The sequence below is a fragment of the Oryza glaberrima genome, chromosome 6 (genome assembly GCF_000147395.1).
Source record: "Oryza glaberrima chromosome 6, OglaRS2, whole genome shotgun sequence".
Lineage (NCBI taxonomy): Eukaryota > Viridiplantae > Streptophyta > Magnoliopsida > Poales > Poaceae > Oryza > Oryza glaberrima.
The window spans coordinates 26355906-26375925 of NC_068331.1; the positions used below are offsets into that span (position 1 = coordinate 26355906).

Consider the following 20020-nt stretch of genomic DNA (forward strand, 5'->3'; position numbering starts at 1 on the left):
TATCTCTTTACGTAGGAATACAAATCAAAGTTCAAGATCTATCTTTTAAAATTCAAGCTCAAAGTTAAGTTTGCTAGTTTTGTCTGACAGATGATGTGGTTGGCCTGCTAATCATGCTAGTTAGGGATGGCAAAAATGAGCTACTCCCTTCGTTTCACAATGTAAGTCATTCTAGCATTTTCCACATTCATATTGATATTAATGAATCAGACATATATATCTATTTAGATTTATTAATATTAATATGAATATAGGAAATGCTAGAATGATTTACATTGTGAAACGGAGGAAGTAGTTAGTGTGAACTAAAACAACATTTTCAAATTACATAGTTACATTAGTATTTTTAGTATGCCACAATAGAGCAGAGTAGTACAGTATGGTCAATAAAGCGTTGCGTTTGCCTTCAAAACTACTACATAAAAGCTTGGCTTAGTTGAAACTAACTTATGTATTGTCGCTTGCATTTCCCTTTCAGGACAAACCATTGTCAACTGCAGTAAGTTCACCATAAAAAACAATAGGAAATGCACATGATTTCAGTAATCCTCTATCGAGCACAAGTTACAAGTACAGGATCATATCATGATATTGCCGCTATTATTTTTCTGAGAAAAAAACTAGCAAATATATGTGCTGTATTGCTGCAGAGGAAAATATAACTGATCCAGCAAGGCAAAAGAAATGTCCACCCCAATTCATTCACCTCAGACCATGGAGCAGCTTGTCTCTCTCCAAGACTTCATTTTTATTATCTTTATAGCTACTTAGTTCTGGTCGAACTAAGATAAACAATAAGACAATGTTTGGCTAATGAGATAGCGAAATGATTTTCCACCCACCAAAAGACATCTTTAAATCCTAACTATTCATTATCCATCTTCTATTTAATCATAACCCTTCATTCATTTCACAATCTTAATCCCACTCCCCATTTCACATTATCCAAACACACCCTAAGTATAAACACAGAAAGATGATACACAATGAAACCCTCTCTCACCCCAGCCCATTTAAGATCTTTGGCATTTGTCTGGTTTACGCACAGATCGTATCTCGCCGAATAAAAGTAATAATCGTTGCATTCAACACCGTAATTTCGAGTATGATTCAAGCTTGACATGACCACCTAGATTCGATTATGCATTTTGTAAAAAAAAATCTTTTCTGGGACAACATCCATGGCATTAGATCTCTCGCAGTTGTAGTTTTCTTAAATGGGCCAAGTACGTTCCGGAAGAATGCAACACATGTGGTTGGCCCATTTTAGTTGGGCCAAATTGTACGGGACCGCAACGTACATGAGGCCCATACGGAACGGGCCTGTCGTGACGTGAGGCCCGTTATAGTTGGGCCGGAATGGGACTTCTGTTGTGGGCTGTGGCTAGCGTCAGGAAAGGCCCAACAGTGCTGCTTCTATAGGCCCATGCAGGAGATTGGTGCAAAGCAGAGAAGAGACACCAGAGCCGCCGGGGGAGCAGAATATTTTTAGTACCATACCGCTTGTTTTGGTGGAGGTGAGTTAACCATTCGGCTATTTAAAGGGCGGAAGCTGCTCGGCGAAAACTCAAGCAGCTGCGTGGTGAGCACAAAGCGAACTATTCTTTCGCCTTTTACTAAAGAATACCGTGTGCGCGCCACAAATAGCAGCATACTCTTATTTTTGGAGGGTGTTTTCTCTTAGAGGAAATACTCTACAAATTAAGGTTAAATATTGATAATATTTATTTTTAGAGTTCAAATATTGATAATATTTATTCTTGGAGGGTGTTTTCTCTTAGAGGAAACACTCTAAGTTCAAATAGTAATAATATTGATCTAACTGAATAAATATAAATAGAATATGGATCGAATTAAAACTCAAAATGTATCTCTTTATAGTCAAATTTGAAAGATGAATTTGTCTTTTGTTTGTATTTGACAGATGATGCATATATAAACCTATTACCAGTAGGTTAGGGGCCTTTTCACAACACAGGAACAAACAGTGCAGTGTGCCATATGTTGACCATATAGGCCCTGTTTAAATTCCAACTTTTTTTTCTTCAAACTTTCAAATTTTTCTCACATCAAATTTTTCTACACACATAAATTTTTAACTTTTTCGTCACATCATTCTAATTTATTCAAGCTTTTAATTTTAACGTGGAACTAAACACAACCATAAGCAACCTACCAGAGCATGCCAAGATTTCTGGACGGACAGGCGACAGCATGGAACAGAGCATATGTTTATCATAATAATTTGTCTTCAAATAGAAACTAGTGAACTTTTTCTTTTTCATATATGTACTCTTGCATACAGCTTGCAGGTTCCTTTCATTTTTTGAGAGATATTAGGTGCAGAGTACAGGCTCGTTTCTGCAAACAAAATCCTGTTTAATAATGTGAAATCTGCTATTATGCAAGTTTTCATCAACAAATCAAGAGGGAAATGGGCAAGTATTTTAAGTATACCACAAAAGAGTAGAGTAGTACTATATATAAATTTAGTCAAGAAAACCTTGCGTTTGCCTTCAAAATTACATAAATGCTTGGCCTAGTTGAAACCAACTACTGTATGTATGTACTGTCGCTTGCATTTCCCTTTCAGGACCACCATTGTCAACTGAAGTAAGTTCACCATACAAAACAATATAGGAAAATGCACAAAATTTCAGTACTCCACCATCAACCACAAGTACAGGATCATATGATCATATCAAGATCTTAAAGATTTTTTTTTCTGTGACAAAAGCTAGCAAATATCCGAGCTGTACTGCTGGAAATGAAAATCAAACTGATCCAGAAGAGCAAGGAAATGTCCATTTCATTCACCTCAGACCAAGGAGCAGCATGTCTCAATCCAAAGATCTCTTTTTCTCTTCTTGATATATATTAGCTAGCTCTAGGTACAGCCTTATGGCCAACTGCTGAGAGTGACAGGTAAAATGGCCATATCTGAACTTCTGAAGGCATGAAGGTAAGTGGGGAAAGGTGTGGACGATGATCTTGTCAAGCTTTGATGATGGCTTAAATCGGTTGGAGCAACGGCTAATGTAGTACCACTGTACCAACTAAGCCTTCAATGCTGAACAGTTGCAGACAAGAGCAAAAGATGAGGACAAGCATTGCAAGTATGTGTATATGTTCAGCATCAATGTACATTTTTTAGGGGGCCAAGAAGAATGACATGTAACCATGAATTCCAGGCTTTGAAATGGACATTCCAATGCCTTGAGCTTCTGATGAAAGTTCAGGTCCCTATTGAATATATATAGCAAGTGGATTAAAGGGGTACTGATGTTGAAAAAGGCGCAAGCACCGTGCCCATCAGATAATCAGATGGCATTGTTCACTTGAAGTACAAAACAAGTTTTATTTATTTTTACCCTGAAGGTTAGAAATCATGATCAAATGATGTGGGGAAAGAGATAGCGCAAAAATATTAAAAAAAAACTTTATTGACAACATAAACCTTCCCCTTTTTTTTGCGAGAAGGTGCCGATAGTAGGATGGTATAAGTCCTCCAGTTGTGAGATTTTTATGGGTTCAGAGATGGTCTGTGACAGTGGAGTTTTCGTACGGGTAAGAGCTATCTTTTGGAGCATTTTGTCGACCTTAAATGTAATCATTTCGGGATGTCTCTCCCCTGTATTTGTCAAGTTCTTCTTTAAGTCAATGTTTCGACATTTCTTCCACACCACTGATAAGCTTCTCCAGCTGCAGAACACGGCCATGAAATCAATGTGCAACCAACTCCATCTTGACGCATGCATATATCGCGACCTGAAACTAACTGATGAGATGGGCCAACATGACTGTCCAAAGTTGGCGCCTTCTCAGAGCTTTTTTTTTTTCCATCGGCGTGCATGCATACCTGAACATATCTGCACATATCATGCATCATCAACCATGCATGTGAACTGATAAGTTCTGATAAGTTCAGTGCTCATGTGGCACCCTGAGGAATTAATTAACAAGATGATGCTGATTACTCTAAATCATAGCAGAAGTGAAGAACAGCATGCATACCTGAACATATCATGCATCATCAACCATGCATGTGAACTGATAAGTTCAGTGCTCATGTGGCACCCTGATCCTTGGTTCAAATATCAGGAATCAATTAACAAGATGATGCTGATTACTCTAAATCATAGCAGAAGGGAAGAACAGCATGGAGTTTAAGCCAGAGAATATGCATGGGTGCAATTTGCAGGAGTGACCACTTTCAGATTTGTTCAGAATTTATAGTTCTCTAGTCGACAAGTGACCAAGCACAATGATGAGATATTCGTAGAGTTGTCCTGAAGGAAGAACTGCACGTTTAATCCTGAACTGTTATTGTACCAACTTATGTGATGGCCCCGGCACTGTTTACACAACTAACTGGAGACATTTTAGGCAGTATTATGGGACAGTATTAGTTGCAATGTGAAGAAACATTGATCAGCACTGACCACAAATCAGAGGGTACACTGGTACACCAAACAAACGAAATAAATGACGATCAAGTACAATTATGTGCTACTTGCAAAATGAAGAAGTTAGCTCTTAACATTGCAAATGACAGTGCTAAAGATGGCACATGTGATCCATTGATTGAGAGGATAGTAGAAAATATTGAGAAATAAAAAGAGGGACTGCTAGAAGATTTTTTTTTTTTAAAAAAAAGAAAGAAACCTTCAAGTGCAGTCAGATAATGAGATCTGACAAATATAGATGTATCAGAAATTCAGAGATAAAACCAAGAAGTGAAGAGCACTCCATCAGCTAAAAATTCCACAGAAGATTTATTAACAATAAATGGTAGATGGAAATGAAAGGTGAAAAAACGTAGACATGAACTTTGCCATCACAATTTTCTAGTTACTTAATTCATCAATTTTAGGTCATGGTGATGAAACGATGAGATAATCTGTGATAGCTATCTTGCTCATTTGAAGAGCCGTTACGTGACCGAAGGTGTATAGTGATTACCAGTACTGTGACTTATATATATTGCCGTATAATAGTCTCCTCATTACCTGTCAACTCATCAGTGATTGCCAAAATGAGTTATACTCTTATATTGAGGAAATCTTCTCCTTTTTTTTTTGACTTGAAAGGAAAGCTTCTCTTTTGTCAGTTTATATAGAACATGTGCGATTCGGTGGAGATAAACACATGAGTATTTACGTTGGAAAAAATGTCTGTTTTCTAACAATAAAATTTTATGAAAAATATATAAAAAATCAACCATAAACTCAAAGCCAGAAGCTAATCAATCATGCATGGACAATTGAACTTGCCTCAGTTTAATTATACCAAAATTTATGTATGTCCCAAACACTCTACAGTACACTCGATAATTTCTTATAGACTATATTAACTTTTTACGTGAACGCGTAAAAAAATTGCACGTCAATTTACAGGCTATATTAACATATGGTTCCAACCTTACTCGGTAACACCAAGTCAGTGACATATCACCAATTCACCGAAAGCTCACTCTAGACGTTGAAAAATCAAGTTTTGATTATTCGTGATCGAATAGCTTCTGATTTCGATGTTCAGGACTATAAATTCTGCCTCCTTTATAATATTGAATAAAATCTTCTAGATAGAAGTAGGTACAAATAGGTATGCTGATGCAAGTAAAGTCGTATCGATTTGAAATACGATGGTTCATGAGAGATATGATAAGTTTTTTGCACTTATATACGAATTTTAAATATGCATTATTACATTTTTGAATATAATATATACACACGTCTCTATATATCATCTGTACACGCGAGCAATTGTGACGTATTAATTGTTGTATTTTCCATACGAGAAGATGCATATGCTTACAGATGAAGGAAGAAATCAACACCTTCTTGTAAGTTTCTTTAGAAATACCTTTTTCTTTGTAAGTGTATGAACGGATTGAAGATGCATTGTGTGATCAACAAAATTCGAACTCCCGTCATGCTTTCAAAGTGTCCACAATACACGTAGTACATACACCATGAGAAAATTTACCCCCAAACAATTAAATATGATCATGCATCGCATATAGATACCTCAATATCTCATACCATCAATATCGGTTTGGAAGCGAACTGAGTTCAGTTGTAGTTTGACTCTCCGACTCAGCATGGGCGCTAGCATTTACAAATAACTATTCTCTCCATCTATTTTTGATAGTCATATTTCATCTTGGCACACATACTAAGGATAAGTAATTTTACTTATCTATTTAAACATGTTACTAGTTATTCCTCGTAAACAAGTGATTCATTAATATTTACATTTTTTGATATCCATTTAGCCAATCTTGTGTGGAAGAATAGAGAGTCACGCATTAAATCCGAGAAAGTCATTAAGATGATAGGTTGTTGAATTGAAATGTGCCTATCAAAAATAAGTTTTTTCATATTTGGAAATATAACTATCAAAAGTAGATGGAGGGAGTAATATTTATCAACAATGAAGACTCATAGGTGCTTATGGGGGTAGGATAAGGGTAAGATGCACGTGCTTATACATGAGTGTGTATTTGTATTGTTTGTGTTTCTTAAAAATATATATACACTTTTTTTTCGAAATACGATACACTATATTATACATATTGGTTTGGGAAAAAAATGCAGATCACGAGAAGATATCAACCTGTCGTGCATTGATGATGGCCACATTTGTACCAGGTTTTCGATCTTGATCATTAATCTTGCCACCTTCTCATTCACACAGAAGAACATCTGTTTCAGAAGAAAAGTAGTTCAGGGCAAACACCACATTCAGAGAAACATAAGGTGTGTTTAATTATTTTTATTGACGTACAAAGCTTGCTGGACTTCATGTGAAGTCGACGGGGCCTTTCCATATGAGATCCATATAAGCATGTGATTATTATACCACACATCGTTCCATCTCAATCTTCCAAAAATCAAACGGTGAAAGGATAGCCTAAGTCGTTCCCTACTTTAGTAGGTACTAGATAGCTAGCAATCTTACTTTATTAGCTTCATTACCCCCTTAATCATGCCATCTGCAAAGTTGGAGTGCCAGTTAATCAAAACAATACCATTTTTTTTTTGGCAGAAACACAATACTATTTATTATGATGGTTGAAAATTTTTGCTCCGCTTGAAAAAATAGAAACACCTAGTCTACGAAAATTCCTAGTAGTGTATTCAACTTGATGAAGCTTCAACCATCTATGCGTTAATGGATTCACCTAATTAAATCAGGCTAAAGGACTCCTTTAGGATGCGGAAATTTTCACATTACAAGCATTGTACAATTTTTACAAGAGTCAACTCGATTCCGTGGAGACCAGAAAAAAAATCCCGTGTTCTAGAGGAGTATGCGTGTGTTCTTTTATGTTGCATAGCTGAATGATTTATGATAAGTGTTCAAGGGTACAAATGAATGAATTAACTATTATAATATTAGAAAATTATTTAAAATAGTATTTTAAGAAATCCATATATATAAAGCTTATGTAAATGTACCATTTAGAAACTCGAAAGCGTGCAATATTTATCTATGCATATTTATGACAATTTATATATATGAGTGCATGTGTATCTTTTGTGCTGAATGATTATTTATCATAATTAAGTGTAGAAATAAACAAAATAACTATTCACATATAGATTTTTTTTAGAAAAATGCACCATTTAAGTAACTTAGAAAACACGCATATTTATCCATTCATGCAAATCATTCATTGGAACTCAGGAAGTGAATTTCGGCTATCTATTAAGTGACTGATTATTTTCTTATCTATCAATCACTTTTTAAACACTAATCAATATCAACAGTTGGTCTTATGTTTTTCTTTCTTGTGTGAAGCATGTTCTAACCTAAAAGTTAAAACTTAAAAGTATATACTACCTCCATTTTAAAATGTATAACATTGTTGACTTTTCGTATAACGTTTGACCATCGTTTTATTTAGAAATTTGGTGTAAATATGCAAAGTTATAAGTTAAGACTATAATTTATTTAATGATAAAACAAGTCACAACAAAATAAATTATGTTTATTTAATTTTTATTAAGACGGATGATCAAACGTTATGCAAAAAGTCAGCAGCGTCATACATTTTAAAATGGAGGAATTATATGTTTTGATGTAACTTCTTGCCCATATGTAACTAGAAATTGCTATTTATATAAGTAAATAATACATCCAGATTAATCAAAAAAATAAAAACAAACCAAACTAAAAGTTCCGCTTTCTTTTTACTGAAGTTACAATTTGCAAGTTTAGTTGACTAAAAAAATCGACCCTGATAAATAGAGCTGAATTTCTTTTTCTTCAGCAAAATTCCTAAAAGAAAATTCAGCAAAATCAAGAGCAGCCTTGGTCGGTTGGCCACACAAACCGCTTTCTTTCTTCTGTTTTTTTTTCTTCTCCGAGGTGGACTCTACAGCGCACGTAGGTACACAGACACAAGGCTGCCGCATGTATGCGTCATGTGGCAGCCAGAGGGAGAGGAACAAGGCACCAAACCAACCATGGAATGGAAGCAAAACACTCCTAACAATTTGGCGCCCTCTCTGTCTCTCTCTCTCTCTCCCCCCTTCTTTTTGTGAGAAGCCTCCTCCCACGTTTTCCCGTCTCCTTAACTGCTTCTCTCCTTCCTCTCCTACACAACTGTGGTGGTTGCAGCAAGAAAGAGAGAGAGGGTCTGAAGGCAGCAAGAATTCAGTAGCATTCCAGCTGCCGTGGGAGAGAGGGCAAGAGAGCAGGAGCAAGAATTCCAGCGGCGGCGGCGGCGGCGGTGGTCGTCGGAGAGGTGGAGAGATGGATGTGGAGGGTGGTGGTGGTGGCGCGCCGCCCAGGGGGAGGAATTCTTGGGTAATCAATTAAGCTTTGGTTCTTGGTTTGGTTCTTTGGTCTTTCAGTTTTGTGTTTGATTTGGTTGGTTTGGTGTATTTTGTTTGCAAGTAATTTTGCAGTGTTACTGCGGATTCTGGGATGAGTTACTTTGGGTGCGGGCGCTATCTCAAGTTCCTCAGGGTTAAATTTTGTAGATTTTCTGCATTTTGTTCTGAAAAAAACTGAACTTTTTCGAAGTCTATGGCGCTACAATTTCGCTTGAATCTACTTCTGTCTGACTAGGTGTTTCTGTGTATGCATGAGACAGAGAATGCTCTGAAGCTAAGGTTGTAGCGGCGCACTTCTTTTCAGTTCTGAATTTAGGTGGTAAAGTTGGTTGTTTTCAGTTAATTAATTTTGCATCAGTCCAGCTCATTAGTTGCAGTCTTGCAGAGTGATATGTTATGCTTTCTGAATCTGATAAGGGGAATCCATGAGTTCAGGAATCAATAGATTCCATAGACGAGATGGTATCACGAAATCTTTGTAATGCACTGTAATTTTCCTCTTTGGTAAACGGGTCCATTTTCTTACATATACACGATTTTTAAACGTAGCCATCAGGTCACTTTTGATGGTCAGATTGGACATTTCCTTTCAACTTAGTACTAGTTACTACTACTTCAGAGTTTGAGATTTTTTCTGTTTACTTTGAATACTATCTTGTTGCCTATTTCAAGTTACTCTTTCTAGATCATCAATTTTGGCCAGCAGTAAAATTCAAAGTAGTCAAGTCGATACTACTGATTAGTAATTACGTCATCAAATGGTCACGGACACGAAAGCATGACACGGTCTGTGTTTGCTAGGGATGGCAGAAAGGAACACTTCTACTGGCATATCAGAGCTTCGGAGTTGTGTATGGCGATCTCTGCATCTCACCCGTGTACGTGTACAAGAACACCTTCTCCGGAAAATTGCGTCTTCATGAGGAGGATGAAGAGATCCTTGGGGTATTATCTCTGGTCTTCTGGAGCCTTACTCTTATACCTCTCCTCAAGTACATCATCCTTGTTCTAGGAGCAGATGACAATGGAGAAGGTGATTTCAAAAATCCGCGTGTTTTTCGCCGTATTAATAATTTCAATGTGCATTTAGTTAAATATATGCCATTTTTGTCTTGCAAATGTGCCATGTATGTTTGCAGGTGGCACATTTGCTCTGTACTCATTGCTGTGCAGGAATTCCAAGATGGGACTTCTGAACAACATGCGTGCAAACCATGGTTCTCTGTCGGCATACAACAAGGAGGAACCTTGTAAGGAGTCGAGGAACAGCATGCTCATCAAGGCCTTCTTCGAGAAGCATTACTCGCTTCGTGTTGTGCTGCTGCTGTTCGTTCTGATGGGTACTAGCATGGTAATTGGGGATGGTGTCTTGACCCCAACAATGTCAGGTACTGAACTCTGAAAGACTGAAACTGAAGATTTGTGGAAGTTGTATGCTCAAGGCACAAATTTTGCTGCTTGATCATTTTTTTAGAAATTTTAGATAATGGAGTGTTTTATAAACCAAAAATATATATGAGCATATTTTGTATACAATTGACAAACGTATATGATAGAGTAAGGAACTTTGTTTTTTAATTTCTTTTTTTTAAAAAAAAACAGAGAGTAAGGAATTCTTGGGGAACATTTAAATTGCTTTAACATCATCATGTTTTGTTTGTGACTGAAGAGGGTGGCATGTTCTTTTCTGCAGTGTTGGCAGCAGTTTCTGGGCTCAGAATTAAGTTTCCGGAACTACATGAAAGTAAGCAGCTGATATATTGGCTTGTCTCATAAAGGTTTACTGGTCACTCCTCTTAGCAGCACACATTTAAATTACTCTTATTCTCAATTCTTTTTCTTCTTAATGTCTACTTGCACCAGAAAATACAGCTGATCTGCTCCTGTTACACTTCTCTGCAGATTACACTGTGCTCCTTGCTTGTGTCATTTTAATTGGGCTTTTTGCATTGCAACACTATGGAACACGCCGTGTCGGATTCCTATTCGCACCAATCTTGATTTCCTGGCTCACTTGCATTGGTGGGATTGGCATATATAACATCATAAAGTGGAACCCTAGTGTCATCCGTGCTCTGTCCCCGTATTACATATACAACTTCTTCAGGAAGGCTGGCAAGGATGGCTGGAGCTCACTAGGAGGGATTGTTCTTTGCCTTACAGGTTCACATATTTTTATCCTTTTAGTTTTGGTTTATCACTTGTTTTCGTTGTAACATGCTTAATTATAGCCGTAGATTTTCAGGTGCTGAAGCCATGTTTGCTGATCTGGGGCATTTCTCAAAGCTTTCACTGAGGGTAATATGATTTTCAGTGGTGAATTGGTGATAGTTTCAGTCTTGGTAGCTGAAAGAGTACACTTTTTTTTTTTTGCTAAGAATTAGGGAAAGAAATCTTTACACTTATTTTTTTGTTTTGCCATGACAGCTTGGATTCACAATTGTTGTATATCCTTGCTTAGTTCTGGCTTACATGGGTGAGGCTGCATACCTGTCCAAACATAGGGAGGATCTCCAAAGTAGCTTTTACAAAGCTCTTCCAGGTGAGATGTTAATTCTCTTGCCAGATTGCTTCAGGTTTTCCGCTGCTTTTTTTTTCTCATCATCTTTTCCAACAGAGAGTACATTGATTCTTGTAATATTATATTTATCAATCCCTTCAGAGTTTAGTATATATAATATCAGTAGAATTTTTGCATGGCCCATGTAAAGCTTTAACACAAGATCAGGGAAAATCTGGCCCGGCCCAGTTATGCCCCAAAGGTGTTATGGGCCATGTTCGGGCAGTATTAAGCACAAATTCAGCCCTAAACAAATTCTTCTAATTTCACGGTACAAATTCAGTGTGTGGTCAGGACTGAAACAGAAGGCCTGAGAAACTTGGGCCAGGAATTTTGGCCTGATTCCAATTTCCGTCCATCGTTTCGTCTGTTAATGAAGTGCACATCATTCTTGTATAACTCACTTTCCCTTGTGGATCTGTGGTTTTCTATTACTTATATTACCAAAAAGAAATAGTGTATAAAGGAAGTAGAAGGATGTGAATTTGTTTGTGAAAGGTTAATGGGCCTTTCAAGGTCTTAGTGTATGGAATAACTCAGGAAACTACAAATCGGATGTCCGATTCTCTTAAAAAAAATTGGGTGATTAAATATTTCAGTTGACCACCAGTGAAACATTAAGTTATGCGTGATGAAAAAAACAGCCATTGATTTTTTTTGTGTGTGTGAAACATAGTGAAAACACACGTTTAAACATGTCGTTATCGTGTATGAAACATTGAGTTTTAACAGTTCGAAACATATGTTTTCTTTCATCAGAATATAATCTTTGTGATATCTTACTGTGTGATCGGATCATAAGTCAAACAAGTAATTTAGGAGAAAAAAATATGTTGAAGATCACAAAATACATACATGTATGGATGAAGTGAAGAGAACAACTAGTAGACTCCAACATTAAGAATTTATTTTCTTGGCAAATTTATTTAAGTTTGAAAGCTAACATAAATTCAAAGAGAATTGGTTTAAAGCTAAGCATCATTTTTGTCGAGTATAAACATGCAATATTTATATCACCTTTCATTAAGAAAAATATTCAAAACCATGACTCGCTATGAGCAGTAGATTTTAATATTTAGATTGAATAATTAGCATGAAAACTGGTATGTGTGCTAAAAGGCAACAACTTTCGTGCTAGTGCACTTAATCCGTTGCTTTTCAGAAGAACCCGCAAATGTAACTGAAATATAAGACCTAAATACTAAACCAACTGAACCACAAATATGCACTATATTGGATGATAGCCCTAGCCGCCGACTCCGACAGTTGAGAAGTGACAAACCTTTCGATTAATAATCAGATTATCTGATGAAGGTGTGAGCATAACAACTCACTCATGAAGATTACTACTTGGAGAGATAGGCAAGCCTTCAGCTAATTGAATACTCAACAGTCAAAATGCTATTCGAGTAAAAGGAATTTGTTGAAGACACCCTAAGGCCTTAATGGTCCCTCTTCTGCCTCGAGCACATAAGGTAGGGACCAGAAAGTTATACACGTAGTCCACAGGTCATTTGTAAACCTAATACTATTTAACGTAGGAAAATATCTATATTACCCTCAAGTCATAGGCCATTGTTGAGGGGATGTTGTATGTAATTTCTTTTGTACCCTATCTAGATTAATTAGAAAACCACCTTAGTGACAATGTAAAGGGGGACTATCTTTAGAGGAAAAAAGTTGTAACAAGCTTGTGGTACCACACTTACTCCCCATCGAAGGTTAGGGGCCTTCAACTCTTGGGCCCCTTACTCTAGAACTCGGAAGTAGACAGGAGACACACATAGTGTATACAGTAGTCCTATAATATTTTTCAAGAAAAACTAGCGGTACAACAGTTGTAGTGAACGTATATATATGTTTAACTAAATGAATACCCCGTCTCGTTGCTACGGAAAATTAAATTGTATAATATGTACAAATAAGATGCAATATATTTTCTAAACCAAAACAAAATGACTTCCTATATATGTTTTATCTAATCTACACATGGTTGCAATATAATGCAAGGTGAACATATTTTATGTAATTGATACTTATAAATTTTGAGCCTAAAAAAAATTGATATTGTATGGTTTCATGGGTGAAGAAAAAATAAACTATTTATACCATAGATCTATCATGCTAGCTAAAAATAATTGAGATGATGTGGCTTAATGAGAGAAGAGAGTAATAACATTAACAATACTTATTAACGGGGATGAACTTATACTATATAAGTACATAGGATTACATTTCCTTCTAATGCAGCAATTGAAGTTATTCGACACCTTCTAGTTATTTTCCAGCTAGTGTTTTACATATCTGTGTATGTTTCCTTTTGCTACATATATATGCAGACCGTGTGTTTTGGCCAGTGTTGTTCATTGCAACGTTAGCCACAGCTGTTGGGAGCCAAGCGATCATCTCAGCTACATTTTCCATCATAAGCCAGTGTAGGGCTCTTGGTTGTTTCCCGCGTATAAAGGTGGTGCACACATCAAGCCATGTCCATGGTCAGATCTACATCCCAGAGGTGAACTGGGTGCTCATGTCCCTCTGCTTGGCCGTCACGATTGGATTCCGAGACACCGAGATGATTGGCAACGCCTATGGTAACTAGCACATCATTTGCTTCTTCTTTTAAACCAGACTCTTACACTTGAGGTAGGATTTGGTTAAACTTTTAAAACTTTGATTAACAATACTTTCTTAGATGTTTAGTTTATAAAGACAAAAATGGTATACACAAATTTTCCTTGAGAAAAACACTATATACTAATATCGTAACCTTGTTATATTTTATAACTTATTCCAATATAAAATTTATAGTCAAATATTTAATTAAAAGTTGATCGAATCTTGTCCTTTAAGGCTACAAAGAGTAAAAATTTAGGTGACTGACAAATAGTAACAACCAGTATATCAACACCCATAAATTACTTGTGTTAAGAGAAATTTCATGGTCCGTAAGATATATCAAGAGATAAATTTTGATACCTTCTGATACCGGATATATCAAGAGGTAATAAATTTTGCATTAGAAAATATGACCATACCTCTAGATACCTTTTCAATAACCGTAAAATCACTCAGTTATCTTGTGTTAAAATTTGCAGGACTTGCAGTGATCTTGGTGATGTGCGCAACGACATGCCTGATGTTCCTGGTGATCACCACCGTGTGGAACCGGTGGGTGGTGTGGGCGGCGGCCTTCACCGTCGTCTTCGGCTCCGTCGAGCTCCTCTACCTATCGGCGTGCCTCGCCAAGGTCCCCCATGGCGGCTGGCTCCCGCTCCTCCTCTCCCTCACCACGCTGCTGGTGATGTCCACGTGGCACTACGGCACCGCCATGAAGCAGCAGCACGAGGTCCAGAACAAGGTCTGCCTGGACCACTTCCTCGGCCTCAGCTCCGGCATCGGCCTCGTCCGCGTCCCCGGCGTCGGCTTCGTCTACTCCAGCACCACCAATGGCGTCCCCCCCATGTTCGCCCACTTCGTCACCAACTTCCCGGCCTTCCACCGGGTCCTCATCTTCGTCTCGCTGCAGACGCTCGCCGTGCCCAAGGTCTCGCCGGAGGAGAGGTTCTTGGTCGGCAGGATCGGCTCGCCGGCGAACCGCCTGTTCCGGTGCATCGTCCGGTATGGGTACAAGGAGGGCAGGTGGGACCACTTCAACTTCGAGAACCAGCTGCTGATGAAGGTCGTCGAGTTCCTCCGCCACCAGGACGGCAGCGGCGCCGATCGGATGTCCGCCGCCGCCTCCGGCGAGGACGAGACCATGTCGGTCATCCCCGCCACGTCGTCCTCCGGCGGAAGCAATCAGCACGCCTTTGACGCCGGGACGACGACGAGCTCGTGCGAGATCGACGCCACCGCCGGCGGCGGCGGCAGGAGGAAGGTACGGTTCGACGACGACGGCGGCGGCGGCGGCGAGGAGGAGGAGGAGGCGGCGGAGGTGAAGGAGCTGATGGAGGAGAAGGAGGCCGGCGTGTCGTACATGATCGGGCACACGTGCGTGTTCGCGCACGAGTCGTCGTCGGCGGTGAAGAAGTTCGCCGTCAACGTGGTGTACGGCTTCCTCCGGCGAAACTCGCGGCGGCCGGCGGTGGTGCTCGGCATCCCGCATACCTCCCTCATCGAGGTCGGCATGGCGTACAGGGTATAGTAGTGTAGTATATATACTCCGTATATACAATTATACGTACATACATACATACATCGCTGAAGAGAGTGTAGCAGTTCATAGCCTCACTTAGTGTTGATAACCAAAACTGGCAAGGGGGTAGAATTAGAAGATGAGAAACGGTTTATATTTGGGACCAATATAACCGAGTCATTCTAATAGTCAACTCACAATCAAAGCTAGGTTGACTTGGTTACATCCAAATTAGTTACGGGAGGGGAGGGATGAATTATGAATAGATTAGTTGTGTAGAACACCTGGGCCGTGATTTGCAGATGGGTCGCCCATCAGCCATCCCATAGGTAAGGGACTCAAAATGAACTTATTCCTCCCTAGAACATCAAACAAATCTTTCTTCCCTCCCTGTGCGTGCAGAATCTTTGGCCCATGACGTGATGCCACTCCCGTCACCGAATTCCACGGTCAAGTCGCTGCCGTTTTTGTCACCACTCCACCCGCAAAATCTCTACGCATCCTCCCGATGATCGATCGCTATCCCCAACAGTCTCACACACACCAATGCTCCAGTGCAGCAGCTGCCACAGTAGCAGTAGCATGGCCTTGCTCTGCTACTATACAACCATACAAGCCATGCTCTGCAATGTTCATCCATCCATCCATGCGATAGATAACATCTAGTATCTATCTGCTCGATGGATGGACACGTGGTGATCACTATCTAGGGTTTATTTGGAGAGCTTAAGATTCTAAGAAGCAGCTGGTTGGTAGCCAGTTCCTGAGAATATGAAAAAAGCTAGGTTTTCCTAGCTTCTGGCTTCTAGTTCATTTTCTGGATTCTACAACTACAACTTCTCAGAATCTAGACCAAAAGCTAGATTGTTTGGGAAGCTTCTGATTCTGGGAGAAGCTGTAGCAGCTAGAAGCTCCCCAAACATACCCGTACAGTGCCATGTGGTGGCACATTGGATGCAACGTGCCATGGCGAAGCGGAGCAGGTGTGAGACTGAAACTATTGTCCGAGAGCGTTCTTGCTCGCCGGTCGGGCCTCGATTGGGCAATCGGACAGCGCGTGCTTCATCTTCAATTGTGGCCTCTCACTTGCTTCCTGCACATGGCATGGCCTAGCTGCAGTAGCAGCATGCAGCATGCAGGAGGCAGCCAGGTCGTCCTCATCAAACTGTTCATCTCCTCCTGCTTCCATGCTCCGATGCCGCTAAAATCTGCCGGTTTCTGCATTGCTTTTGCACAGGTTTTTCTTCAGTGTTGTTCATCGATCCAGCTCTGTGCCCGGCAGGCAAAATCTTGCCACAATCTCTGCACTTTTGCTGTGTTTCTATACTTTTGCAAAATTTTTGTCTTAGGGATTTGGAGAGGTGTGCAAAATTTTTGTCTTGGGGATTTGGAGAGGTGGCAGTATAGCAATGTGATGACAATGCATTCATGTCGTGGAGAGGAGTCTGTTGACCTGCTGAATTTTCATAACAAAACTGAGCTGTTGTCTTATTGAAAAACCGGCATGTGTTATATACTACTCGTATTTATAAACTTGTACTCGGAAGAAATTATTAGCACTGTTGCATATAAAAACTCCAGCCTCCAATTCAGTTTCCCGGTGTGATATCCTTTCACATCTGTTCAAACCAGCAAAAATTCAGAATGACCAATCCATCATTACGAAGCATTTAGCATGAGCACCGCCTGCAAGAAGAAAAAAAAACCAAAAAAGAAAATCAAATTTGCAGATTAGGCTGCACATGCCAGTGCAGGCTAATCCATTCACGACGATGATCTACGCCGCCTTTGCTTACTAATTTTTCCTCCTGGACATGTGATTGACACAGATATAAGTTGATTCCTGACACAAATGATTCCAACTTCCATTTCCAAGTAGTAGTAGTAGGAATCAAACAATGTGATAATGCAAGAGTTAGTTGCTTTTAAGCACAAGTTAAGCTGGTGCTCTAAAATCTTCCCAGGTATCATCATCGTCATCAACAACAACATCGTCCCCGTGAGCTCAGCCACAGTGTGGTGCAGTTGTCAGCTGTACTGGCCAAGATTTCTGCACATGGGAGCTGCTACCTCCTGTCAATTGATGATCCATGCTTTGGCCGGCCCACGGATTTCGTTTTTTTTTTTTTGTGGCAATTTAACATCCTCATATGCTAGATTTTTCTTAGGCCAATATGGTCTCTCTCTCTCTCTCTCTCTCTCTCTCTCTCTCTCTTTGAGCAATGAAAAAGATTTGACAGGGATATTTGATGAAAGCTTAACTGATTACTATTAAATTTATAATGATCATTGTGCGTCTTCTTTCTGCTGGAAGGTATTGAAACATTTATAGCTTTCTCTCTCTCTCTTTTGTTGATGAGTACGCACCAATTTCTGAGATAGTAACAGTGAAGAACAAGCAACAAAATGTGAGTGTGAGCTTAACCAAGTGTGAAAAATTTTCATGTCAATCTCTCTCACAATGGTGGTTGGTGAAAGGCTGAAAGGGGGGCAAATGCGATGATAGTCCACAGTAGCACTATCATCCCTGTCAGTTTTCACTCATTTGTCAACTTGTTTACGCTGAATTTTGGCAGCTGGAACATTCACATTAAGACGTTGATACCTCGATCAATCAGAGCATAATCATGCCGTACAGAAGACATTCACAGATCAAATACGGGCAAGTAATCTGATCAGCTTATCATCTCGTACGGCAATGCATTCGGACAAAAACGCGTAACTCACGGAACGGATCAAACAAGGTCAGAAATTCCGGCTGCAATTCTCCTCTTTACTCCACTCTGCACCACGATCCAAGAAACTTAGTACAAGTTGGTACCAATCAGTCAATCAAACTGTGTGGTTTGATCTGAAGAAGACAAGCTACCTCTGACGACGACGATCAGCTTACCACTGTGCCACGCTGCCAGTGCTCTGAATTCAGAAAACACAGCAAGAATGCTGTGTACTCTGAGAATGGCTGATCTTGGAAATGTGGCACATGAAAATCAACCGAATCAGCAAAAGAATCCAGGGGAGAAATGCAAATGCAAGGACATTGCTGATTAATTCCCTCGGATCTTGGATGAAGCATGGCAAAGTTCATTCAGTTCAACAGATTTTGCATTAGCAAGTTCAACCATTTTTCACATGAGATTAGCCTTGCGGCTTACATGTATCATCGACAACTCATCATATCCCTAGCAAAAAAAAAACAAGAGTAAATACTGCATTACCACTAGCTAGCTACAGAAGCTAGAGCTTAGATCTAGATGGAAAGAAGCTCAAATGGAGAAGAACACAAAAAAAAAAAGAAGAGGGAAAAAATAATATCCCCTAATTCCCACCAAACAGCAGGTGCTAAAAAAATTTGAGCTGCAGGAGAAAATGCGGCGAAATCCCCGTCCTACCCCCACCAACCCATTCGGAGGTGGAGTTAACCCTCCCTATGTACACACACCCACACAGGGGTAGGTCAGTAAAATGCCAGCAGCTAAAGCAATTGGGCGCTGCGGCTGCTGCTGCGGATTTACCGTTTCACCCTGGGGCAAATGACAACTATGCCCTCGATGGGTAAAGCGTAAATACGAGCGAGAAGGGCAAAACGGGGAGACGGACGGGGAAGGGGAAGAGGGGGGGGGGTCTCTAGTAGTAGACCAGGCCGCCGCCGTCTTCGTCGTCGTCGTCGCCGTCGCCGGCGGCGGCGGCGGAGAGGCGGAGGAGGAGCTGGTGGAAGTCGGCGACGGGGCAGGGGATGCGGAGCGCGCCCGGGTGGCCGTAGCCGTACTCCTGGGCGGCCCGCCGGAGCAGCGCCGCGAACGCCGGCTGGCCGAGGAGGTCCGTCCGCACGGCGTAGCGCTCCACGGGCCCGCCCTCCTCGCCGACGCACACCGGCACGTGCCCCTCCGGGACGCGCGCGCCGCACCCCAGCCGCCTCGCGCCGGCGAGGGAGGAGGAGGAGGACGCGGACAGCTTCGCCGTCCGGTCAGCTCGGAGCGGCTGGTACGCGGCGGCGGCGCAGGCGTCGGCCGCGGCGACGCGGGAGAGGCGCCTGAGGAGACGCTTCATGATGGCTGCTTCACGTCGAGGCTTGGCAATGGCGGCGCCGGCGGCGGAAGCGGAGGCGGCGGAGGTGGTGGGTTCTTGGAGAGGCGGAGGAGGGTACAGTTGAGAGGACGCAAGGTGTTTGTACTGGGGTGGTGGTGGCCGTGGCTCCTTATATAACGGAAGATATGGGAGTTATGAGTTGCCAAAGTCTTTTTGTGATTTTTTTTTTTTTTTGGCTATTCCTTTCCTCCTCTCCTCTCTCTCTCTCTCTCTCTCTCTCTCTCTCCGGGCCTTTACAAATTCTTTTGTCCAGAATGGGTTGTAGGATTATTAATTTTGTGCACCTGCTTTGGGGACAACTTCAGATTACCCAATGATGACATATTCTGTTCACCGTTCGTGGGAAATATGTATAACCGCTAGTTACGCACACGTGAAGATTATTGT

At 40.5% G+C, this 20020-nt stretch overlaps 2 protein-coding genes and 1 non-coding gene across 3 annotated transcripts; 2 read left to right on the forward strand and 1 right to left on the reverse strand.

Moving 5' to 3' along the window:
• The first annotated feature begins 1573 nt into the window (after positions 1 to 1573).
• LOC127778149 (U5 spliceosomal RNA) lies at positions 1574 to 1691 on the forward strand. Its single transcript, XR_008018420.1, has one exon. It is a non-coding gene; the product is annotated as a U5 spliceosomal RNA (small nuclear RNA).
• A 6735-nt stretch (positions 1692 to 8426) lies between these two features.
• LOC127777980 (probable potassium transporter 13) lies at positions 8427 to 15753 on the forward strand. Its single transcript, XM_052304601.1, has 9 exons — positions 8427 to 8817; positions 9648 to 9879; positions 9986 to 10234; positions 10540 to 10590; positions 10749 to 11009; positions 11092 to 11144; positions 11274 to 11388; positions 13746 to 14000; positions 14505 to 15753. The coding sequence occupies exons 1-9, from the start codon at positions 8764 to 8766 to the stop codon at positions 15551 to 15553; spliced, it is 2319 nt and encodes a 772-aa protein (XP_052160561.1). The 5' UTR covers positions 8427 to 8763; the 3' UTR covers positions 15554 to 15753.
• Positions 15754 to 17898: 2145 nt separating this feature from the next.
• Positions 17899 to 19708, reverse strand: LOC127775916 (auxin-responsive protein SAUR71-like). Its single transcript, XM_052302229.1, has one exon. It carries the CDS (start codon positions 19592 to 19594, stop codon positions 19172 to 19174), a length of 423 nt encoding a protein of 140 aa, XP_052158189.1. The 5' UTR covers positions 19595 to 19708; the 3' UTR covers positions 17899 to 19171.
• Positions 19709 to 20020: the final 312 nt, after the last annotated feature.